Genomic DNA, 11306 nt, shown 5'->3' on the forward strand with positions numbered 1-11306 from the left:
CCACCATACACACACATACCCCTACACACATACACAAACACATACACACACGCATGCATACAGACACCTACACACAAATACACACAACTGCCCACACATTCATGCCTGCGCACAGACACAAACACATATGCTTACACACACATACACATACCCCGCCCCCACGCACACAAGCACTCATACACACAACTATCCACACACTCATGACTGCACACAGACACAAACACACATACACATACCCCCCCCCCCCCTCCCCACACATACAAACACACACTCGTGATTGCGAAAAACATAATTTGAATTCAAGATAACAAAATTCAAATTATTTTTTTTTATTTTTTTTTTAACTGATAAATGATGGCATTTTATATTAGTTCCTTCAAATCTCGCTGCCTATTTGATCTTAATGTGTTTAACAGTTGAATTGCTAATTTCATATTTTTAAAATATAGTCATTCTTGGAACTGGCTGAAATCTTCAAGTTATTTTTAGTTCCAGTTATGGGAAGTTACCACAATCTTCTGAAGAGTTTGGGGCCTTAGTGAAAACTTCATGACAAAGGAATATTTGAATTATAAGGCTTTAAGTTATTGAGAATTGACATTAGTAAAAGGGCTAACATGAAATTCAGAATGAAATATTGAAGATTTGCTTTAGGTATTAGTAAGTTGACTCCTTTGGGAAAAAAACTAGTTCAGTTGAATTGCGAAGGGGAAAAAATGATTTTGCATCAAACTCTGCAATCTTTTGAAAATAACTAAATTGCAGTAGAATTTTGTAATAACACTTGATTAAGGAAACATGTTTTGAAACTGCATTATAACATAACCCCAGTAACAGCATTTTTTTAGATGTCCACAACTCTGATTAAAAATCACTAAAACAGACTGCAAGCAAAACTGGTATTAGATAAATTATAAAACTTATTGTAAATTAAATGCAAACAAAGCTTAGAAATATAACCCTAAACTTAAAATTTACTAGTAAACTGCAGTATAACATGTTTCAAATTTGGAACTTTGATAAGCTTTTAGAATTTATGAAAATATGTTTTAAGTGAGATGAAACATTTAAAATTTTTTTAACTTTTAACTTTTTTGTTTGGAATTGTACTTTATGCATATTAAATTTGACATATTCCAGGTACTGTATATTACAGGCTATAATCTAAGGATAAACAGTTTTAAATTCTTGGATGCCTATCATATGCTGCTACCAAGATGATAAAATATGTTTTTGAAGTTAAATAGGGAAATTATCATAACGTAGAACACTTGACCTCTGTATGTATAATCTAAACTATGCTATTTGTCGATTATGTACCAGGAAATATGATACAAATCTGCTTACCCTGCACCCCTTTTCTTAACAAATGTACATCAATCACCCCCTCCCTCCTCCCTCCCTAAGTGACAGAAATAGGCTGCAGTTTTTCTCAAGAATCTGCAATCTATTGCAAGTTCTACTTTCTTAAAATTTAATCATAGTGCCTATTTGAATCCATGTTTTAAAAAAGAATTAGCAAAGAAAATCTCCATAGTCATAAAGATCGATGACACAAAAGTTTTCAGAAAGTAAACTTTTTCGAAAAGATTTCATACTTAAAGAACAGTAAAGGCAAACAAATTTTAAAACATTGTGTGTTGAATAGGGTATGTAACAAATAGGTATTTATGTTATAAATGGCTTATATTTCTGCTCTAATTGAATGATAATTATTGCATTCAGATAAAAGAATTTATATTGTGCTATAAAATTGCCTTGATGAAAAAATCTTAAGTCATATTACATTTACATATGACTTTAAAAATATTAGTTTTCAATGTTTCAATGATCATTTTAAAATGTTAATATGCCTAGAACTATAATTTCATTCTGTTTTATTCTTATTTAAGATGAAAATATTTTCATCTTTCTCTTGTAGTGTTTTTGATGGAAATGCATCATCGTTAGAAGTAGGTCAAGAAGTTGAGTATGGATTGACTCACAAAGGAAGCAAATTAAGTGCAGAATGTGTTCGTAAGTTGTCCTCTGGAACTATACCAAAAGAAGATGTGCTCCCTGAAGTTTTGAATGGAGTGGTTTTAAATCCAGTACGCTGTTTTAATCCTGACCAAGAATTTTATCCTGGAAAAATTCGTATGGCTCCGCATGGTAATTATCTTTCCCAAGTTTCATCTGAAGCAATTTTATTACTATTTATATAATTTGTTATTTAAAGTAGTTAATTGTACTGTTGAGTAAATGCCAAATGTGTTTTGCTTATTTGTGCAATTTAATCATATGAAATTATCTTGCAAAAGATTTTTCTCTGCGAATCTTGTATCTTGTTAGCTCTTCAAGTTCTCATGCTCTCTGGTATTGATAAAACCTTGATCAAGTGCTTTGCAAACTGAAATAAGACAAGAAGAAAATTTTGACAAATTGGAAGATATCAATCATCAAAAACTTTTATAATCTATTGATATCTGCAAATGAGTGTTACATTTTATACCATAGAGCAGCTATTCTTAAATTGTGTTCTCCAAATCCCAGGGTTCCATGGCAATCGCTCAGGGTTCCTGCAAAACTTGCATTCTTTCTCTTTTTTTTTCAAATTAGTCATTTAAAAATCGGGTATCAAAAGCGTTTGAGTGGAGCTTTAATCAGTATTTTTCAGTTGAATAGCAGAGAAAGTAGCAAAATGAATTGTGGATTACAAGTCAATTTATTTTCAATGTAAGACCTTAGACTACATTAGTACCTGAAAACAAAACTTTTATTGAAGCAAGGTCTGATTCATCCTTGTAAAATAAAGTGTTCATGAAAATGATATTGTTTATTGGAGCTCTTGTGCAGTTTAAAAGATGAATATTCTCAACTGCCACCAAAGGTGGTGCTGGAACTTGTATCCTTTTCAATCACATATACAAAATGGAGTTCTCAACTTATATCTCAGCAATAGATATTGCATCAGAGTTAATGCTATTCCTGACATGAGAATTCAACTTTCATCCATAAAGCCTAATAAGTATCCACAATTACAAAATAAGTGCTAATTATCTCATCAAAATTTGAACTTGTGGACAGAGTGGTGTAGTGGTTAAGAAGTGGTACAGTGGTTAGCTGTTTATTGTTTGAAAGACAAGTAGTTGAACAACACTTAACAAACATAATTTATGCTCTTGCATCAACACATTCCCAGTAAGTGTTTAACGGTTGAAAGCCAACTGCAATTCTCGACTCTTTTCAGCATTTTTATTATTCCCTCTGCTCTCGATTGGTTCTACTATAGCTGCCCAGAAGCATTTGTCTTACTTGAAAACAATATTTTGTTTCTCTTTTGAAGAAATTAGTCAGGACATTTAGAGACTTAAGATGAGCCTGTTAGAAAAGGTAAACGAATATGTTTGAAAAAAAAAGAGTGAAGCCTCAAAAGTCAAAAGTGTGAAGTGGTAAGGGACAACTGTAGTGTGTAATTTTTTGTCTTCCTCAGAATTTTTCTCTCACTATCCAGCTTCTGATGTTATACATTATTTTATGTGTCATTTATTTTCTTTTAATACATGTAAGCAACCCTTGGAAAAGAAATCATTTTTGCATCAAAAGTCATAGTTTATCCATTAATTTTTATAGCTGAAAATATGGATGAGAATTTAACAGAGTATGAATTTGGCATCACAAGTCTTTCAGACAAGCATGAATTTCTTCAAAAAGGTGATGTTGTTCAGTTCCAGATTGGAATAACAAGAAAGGGTAAAGAGCGGGCTATGAACATTAAAGCAATTAGAGCTCGAATTCAGGTTGGTAGTTTTTTTTATTGTATGGTTTTGTATCATTTTGCTAAAGGTAGCATTCCATATCAGAGTATTATTAATGTGATGGGAAGAACTAAATGAATCTATAAGTGCACAACCTTTATTAACATGTGTTATGAAATGTTAGATTCCCCTAATTCAGAACCTGAAGAACTTTATTAATGTTAATACTATTTAAGTTTTTTGCGTTTAATTTTTTTTTTACCAAATAATGTACACAAAACACTTTCTTTCTGTCAATAAAGTTTTAATTTTTCCAAATGAAACTTTATATGCTTGTTGAAAAAATTCATAACATAATCATTTGCATTCATAAACATTTGCTTGCAAGAGTTTAAGTTCCTTATAATATGGAAAGGATTTCCATTTTTGTAAATGAGTTATGTGCTGCTTATGATTATTCTCAAAAGACCTTTTTAATAGTTCAATTGTTAATCAGAAATGAAACATAAATTTAAAAAATTATAGAATCTGAGAAAATGCATAGTTAATATATAATGGCTTATCACGCCTTGATTGAGTCGATTCAACACTGCTAAATGTTGCAAAACATTCATAAAATGACAAGCTGTAATAAGTTCCTGAAGCAAAGTACACTTTTTTTTTTTGTAGGATTGGTTTTGCATCTAAATTTTCATTAAATATAGTTTTATCAAACTCTTTGTTCTATAGTGATTTTTTTTTCTTATTTAGGCTACTGTTGATACAATAAAAGGTAATTTTGGCTTTTTATCATATGAAGCAGAAGAAGGAAAAAAACTGTTCTTTCATATGTCTGAAGTAAAAAATGAAGCTATTATCCAGCCAGGAGACAAAGTAGAATTTGTCGTTGTTCATCATCAGAAAACTGGCAAATATTCTGCATGTAGTGTGGTGAAAATTGGGTAAGGTTTCTCTATTTTTTGTCAAATAAATTTTTTTAATTACTTAGTCATAATACCTTGACTTTCATATCTCAATGATGTGATGTGTTTACTACAGGCATATTTATATGCTACTGCAAAATACTTACCTTCTAAGTCTAATTATACATACAACTATGCCCACTTCATTCAACTGACCTTGGACATGCATAAGCATGCAAAATACAAACGGTGCTAAGAGAGCATGCATGCATTTCAATTACACTGTTAAATCAACTCATCATTTTGTTCTTTAATGACAAGCTAATATTTTGGTTGGATAAACTCATGGGTACATAAAAATGGTGGTGAAAATATTTTCTTGGTTCTTATTTTTTTCTCTTGAATGGAGAACATTTATTTATTAATTGTTACACTATCAGTTCTGAAGACAATACACTTAAACAAGTGAAGATCCAGAAGGAGGGCATAAAGCTCATTATTGGAGATTTTTTATTCGCTAATTTGATGTCTAAAATAATGTTTTTTGCAATTTTAACTAACCACCTCATGTTTCTGCTCCGAGTGCTCACAAATTCGTCTCATATATAAAATTTATGTAATTTCATTCCTCTTTCGGTGTTGATTATTTCCTTCACATTAAGGCTAATGTATCCAGTGTTCGCGCTCAACTATCTGTAACCTGGGTCCCAGGGACCCATTAATGAAATAGATTTGGGTCCTTCGGTGGAAAAAATGAGTCCCTTAACTTTTAAACAGAAAATTTTAGTGTGTAAATGAATAATATAAAAATATTTATACTTGGGGGGGGGGGCAGGCATGAAATAAAATAAATTGGTTATTTTTGCCCTAAGTTTTTGTGATTTTATTATTGTAAAATTATTTTCAAATGATACACTTGCAAGATTAGTTATGTGAGAAACTATTTGGTCAGTTACAATGAGATTAAATCAAAATTTACTTTAAAAATGGGTTTTACCATAAAATATAAAACAAGTGCCTCTGACTGATCAAGCAAAAAGCACTCCCTTAACCTTTGTTTTCCTCGAAATTTTTCTTAGCGAAAAAAGACAAAAAGACCCCCCCCCCCTTCCCAATTATCATTGGCAATTAGATAATAATAATAAATCGCAAGCGAATGAACCCAACGCAAAAATCGCGATCGCAAAAACGAAACATTTTCTCATATGAGTGTGAAAATTGCTCATTTGCAATCTTAAATCAGTATATTTGACTTTATTTTGACTCGTTCAAAATATCTGTTTTGGTTTTTGTTCTATTTTTAAAATCGCGCCATTTTCAAAATGGCGCGATCGATTAATACCCGACTTTTGCAAGTCCAAATAAAAATAACCCATCAGAAAGAAATGAATTATTAGAAAAAGAACAAGGTTAAAGTGCTTTTGTATAAAATTCAAGTATTCATAAGCAATTTAACAAGAAAAATGTAAACTTCCGAACTCTTTGTGTTTAGCGCGATCTGGAAAATGTTCGCCATTTTTTTTTCTCCCCTCTTTTTATTGGAGATGCGAAGTGATGATTTTCAAAAGTAATTCTGGTTACATGAATGCCAAATTGCAATATTTTTACTGTACAATTGTCTTGTATTAATCCTGAAGATTGCATTGAAAACCTCTCTTATTTTTAGTCTTCATTTCTGTTTTTAGGAATTTCCTCAAGATAAAAGTTGAGGGAAAGCTTATTCTTAGAATACAGTACAATGGGCTACTTGTGAACTTGCTCCCTGAGCTCTGCCCAGGAGGTCACTGTAAGCTCCAGTCTTATCACTAAAATTCCATTGACTGGTCCACAATTGGTCTGTTTGAATAGCTGATAAACAGATAGGGTCATTTTAGTCCCTTTCAGTTGATTCTCCTGGTCATTTTGAAGCTTAAAAGCATTTACTAAATAGATCTTTAGCATTTTCTCCCTTTTTTTTCTGGTTCTTATCTTTTGGGTTTTCTGGGTCTCTGGGACCCGATTTTTCGCGGAAGTTGCGTCCCTTTCCCGCGAATTTGCGTAAAAAACCCGCTATAGCGCGTAAACGCGAACCCTGGTATCATCCATTCCATAGCTTTAATATTTCCAGATAACTAATATTTTTGTTTGAATCAGTACGTTGGTGTGTGTTTCTGTATTGATTTTGAATTCTTACTCTTTTCCACTTTTTTATTGAAAAAGTCCTTTTGTTCCTACTTTTTTCAAAACTTTCAGTGCGAGAAGCACTTATAGTATTTTTTTATAGTTGAAAAGGTGTTTTTGAAGCTTTATTTTATGTACAGGCAATTCTACGAGTAACTGACTGACTTTCAAAACTAAAACATTACTTTGTAACATCAAAATATTCATTATACAGAACTTATCTCTTGGATTACTGTTTGTTGTTAAAATTGCATTTAATGATGAAATCGAATTCCCAGAATATATATTTTGCATTAATTTTAAAAGTATTAAAAACATGGTACCTGTCTGACAACAATCCTAGTAGAATGTCAGTAAGTCAGTTACTATGTATAAACAATTTTTTTGTAAGTCATCTAAAATTTATTTTGGGAATTCAATCATACCATTAAAATCAACTTAAAAAATGCAATAATTCAGGGGGGGGGAATCTTCTCTGCTATGTATATTTTGCTTTGAGTGTTACAAAATTCTTATTGTTTTACTTCAAAAGTGTCAGTTACTCATGGAATTGGCGAACATGTCATCATTCATCACAAAATATTTGTGCATGATAAAGCATGTTTTTTTCGATTGCAGAGAGAGCCAGCCACTACAAAGACCGGAGCGCTTGAACCGCTTGCGTACTATGTCCACAGAAGGTGGAGGACCAAAGCTGATCACGATTCGGCCACCAAAAGGCCCAGACGGAACAAACGGATTCAAATTCACTCGCATTTCAAACATCACCGAAGCTGAAGAGACATCTCTCGAGAAGACGACGCAAGATCTTTCCATCAAGGATGTCGCCGGTGGAAACTGCCTCATAGGGTCGATGAACAACGAATTGAATGTCAACAATATGGAGTCAAAGTCTATTGTCTGTTCACAAGGATAGTTACCACGACCTCGGAACCCGAATTTTCTCTTTTTTCGATCGCAGTTTATGGTTAGAAACAAAACTTAAAAAACACTTCCATTAGAAAATCATTAATATTTGTATTCATTTTTTCAATTTAGACTTTTTTTTACTTACTTTTGTATTTCAAAGAAATTTTTATTAGCATATTCTATTTTAAAAAGGAAATTACAATAATATATTTTAAAAGCTCTTAGAAAAGTTAAAACATTACTATTCTGTCATTCGATACATTTTCAGAGTTAGGTTTACTAAAGTTAATTTCACTGAAATTCACCCAGTTTAACAACAAATATTGCTGTAACCCCTATTTTGACCAACAAGGGCAAGTTCTAACTTAATTGAAAGTGGAGATAGCAAACATTACTAAGCATTGCAGGAACCAGCACACTTGAGCTTGACACATGTTTAAAAGCTTCTTGTACAATTGTATTTCGACGTACCATACCGAAACCAAATTATACGGAAATTTCCTAAGTAAGTCTAGGAAGTATCTCTGACAATGGAATGCCTTAATCTTTCAAATGAGAATTTATTGTAAAACTTATTTATTTAGATGCTGATTTTATTCTAGATGTTACCGTTTGTTGTCAGGTATTTCTTCCTTATTAGAAGAAAAAGTTTTAAATAGACCTAAGAAGCCTTTGAACATGTGCCTTTTACAACATGAAACATTCTGAAACATTTTGGATATTTGTACTGAGAAATTTTTGCAGAGAAATAAAAGATATAAGTGCTGGAATCATTCGTTTGTTTTTCTTTGAGTGACTGTATCAGTAAGATTTTTTTTTCTCACTTGACACACTATTCAAACAATCTAATGCACTATATTCTACAGTAAGCCTCAGGATTGTTGGCGCTCGATGAAAGAGTCAGAAACATAAAATTAGTAGGAAATACAGAGGGCACTAAACGTTATAAGCAGCGTTTAGTTCATATATGCAGGTAGTTATAAAAATAATGGAAACAGTTGGAAAATCTTTTGTGAATCGCTACTCTACCGTAAATGTTCTGTTTATAAAGGTGACCTAATTAAGAGCCATTGTCTGTAAGAATCAGGCAGCTTAAAGCATTTGTGATTGTTGACATTTTTAATTTTTTTTATTTTCACATATGTTGTTCCTTATCATGAATGTAATGTAAATCCGAAATTTGAGCTTCGTCTCACTCACAGTTTTTGAGAAAACAATTTTTTTTTTGTTTAGGGGGCGTGGCACATTTTTGCTGGTTTTTCAAATTTGCAGATTTTAATGTGCTTGTTGCTTGAAGCGTCCTTATAATGACATGGGTTTTTTGATTCCATATTACTATATGGTCTTGTTAGATACTGTTACAGCTGTCAAATCGGTGACACTACGAGGGCGACGTCCACAAACACCGTTTAAAAATGACCGAAAAAGAATTTTTTTTCTATATTCAAGGGCAATTTTCTCAAAGCGCCTTCGTGATGACACCAACATTTTTAGATCATTTTCTAGCCACATTTACATACATCAAAAATATGTATCAAAATCGGTGTCACTATAAGGGCGCCAGAAGATATTGGAATTTTTATTCGATAAATTTCACAAAAACAAATATTTAGAATCTAATTACAACTGTCGCCCTCATAGCAGATACTACATTAGGTTGATAAACAACATGTTTGTCTAACATTTGCACAAAAAAAATTGGTGTCACTCCTATTATTTTTGGAAATATAATTGTTCCAAGTTAGTACGTTATGGTGTTTTTTTATATTTATTTATTTAATATTTTTACACCCAATTTTTTTTTGAACATATTTATTTTTAATTTAATACAAAGAAGTGTACCTTATAACATAAACATCTTTGGGCAGCAAGAGTCTTTTTCTTGAATAGAAAATGCCCGTTTTGATTTAGGTACCAGGTGGATCTATTGTGCATAACATGTCTAGACTATTATACCAATACTCATCTTGTTTTTCCCTGCCCAAAATTTATTTATTCCTATTGTTCTTGACATGTATTTGACCTAAACTTGCAAATGGTCAACTTCTACTATTTTTCTGGGATACCATGTTTTCCCATGCTTTAGTGCTACAAAATTAGCAGTTTTCAATAAGAGATGACCGTCTTTCTGAAATTGGTTGATTTGATTCTTAACGTCTTCTCCGTTTTGGTCTACGTTATCCTCAAATTCAGATTCTGAATGTTCGCTTTCTTCAAATGTTCTCATTTGATGTATTGAGAATGCATTCGTTTTTTTTTTGTTTCTTCCATCGAAAAAAAAGGGATAGGATTTGGCTCATAGGTACAATACTCTGAAGCAACGAACAGGTTTTCCCCCGTTACAAACTGCATTTCTCATCAAGTGTGCAACTTGACAGGGATGTTGTTTTTTCCTAGTATTTCCACCAAACGTAAATTGTTTTTATAAATACTGCTTCTGCTTTGAAGTGAACTTGAACTGAGCTCGTAAAGATAGTGCCCATCCAATTTCATTAAATTGAACTTGTGGCAATGCAGGGGTATTTATTAGTTGAAAATTTGAAGCATTTATATAAGATGTTTGTAAGAGCTTCTCTCTATACATCTGTCGTATAAAATCCCATTTGCAAGTTGAGGTCAAATGTATGTCAAGAACAATTGGAATAAATAGATTTGTTTGGCCGAAACAAGATGAGTATTGGTATGATAATCTAGACATATTATGCACAATACATTCGCCTGTACCTATATCGAAACGAGCATTTTCTATTCAAGAAAAAGACGCTCTTACTGCCCAAAGCTATTTATGTTAAAAGATACACTTTTTTGTATTAAATTAAAAATAAATATGTTTAAAAAAACTATCTGGGGGTGAAAAGATTAAATAAATAAATATAAAAATATGCCATAACGTATTAACTTCGAACGATTATATTTCCAAAAATAATAGAAGTGACACCGATTTTTTTTGTGCAAATGTTAGACAAACATGTTGGTTATCAACCTATTTTAGTATCAGATCTCTGCTATGAGGGCGACAGTTGTAGTTAGATTTTAAATATTTGTGTTTTTGTGAAATTTATCGAATAAAAGTTCCAATATCTTCTGGCGCCCTTATAGTGACACCGATTTTGATACATATTTTTGATGTATGTAAGTGTGGCTAGAAAATGATCTAAAAATGTTGGTGTCATCATGAAGGCGCTTTGAGAAAATTGGCCTTGAATATAGAAAAAAATTCATTTTCGGTCATTTTTAAACGGAGTTTGTGGGCGTCGCCCTCGTAGTGTCACCGATTTGACAGCTGTAACAGTATCTAACAAGACCATATAGTAATATGGAATTAAAAAATTATGTCATTATAAGGGTGCTTCAAGCAACAAGCACATTAAAATCTGCAAATTTGAAAAACCAGCAAAAATGTGCCACGCCCCCTAAACAAAAAAAATTGTTTTCTCAAAAACGGTGAGTCAGACAAAGCTCAAATTTCAGATTTACATTACATTCATGATAAGAAACAACCTATGTGAAAATAAAGAAAATTAAAAATGTTAACAATCACAACCTGCCTGATCCTTACAGACAATGGCTCTTAATCATTCGCACTGGTGAATCCAAA

At 32.1% G+C, this 11306-nt stretch overlaps 1 protein-coding gene across 1 annotated transcript in view; it reads left to right on the top strand.

The window, feature by feature from the left end:
- The window catches only part of LOC129228243 (cold shock domain-containing protein E1-like), a 43634-nt gene extending 35156 nt beyond the window's left edge, over positions 1-8478 (top strand). The window contains 4 exon segments of the mRNA XM_054862910.1: positions 1922-2151; positions 3613-3779; positions 4488-4678; positions 7418-8478. Coding sequence (XP_054718885.1) covers positions 1922-2151; positions 3613-3779; positions 4488-4678; positions 7418-7715 — 886 coding nt within the window. The 3' untranslated portion in view covers positions 7716-8478.
- Positions 8479-11306: the final 2828 nt, after the last annotated feature.

This window comes from Uloborus diversus, chromosome 8 (assembly GCF_026930045.1).
Source record: "Uloborus diversus isolate 005 chromosome 8, Udiv.v.3.1, whole genome shotgun sequence".
Lineage (NCBI taxonomy): Eukaryota > Metazoa > Arthropoda > Arachnida > Araneae > Uloboridae > Uloborus > Uloborus diversus.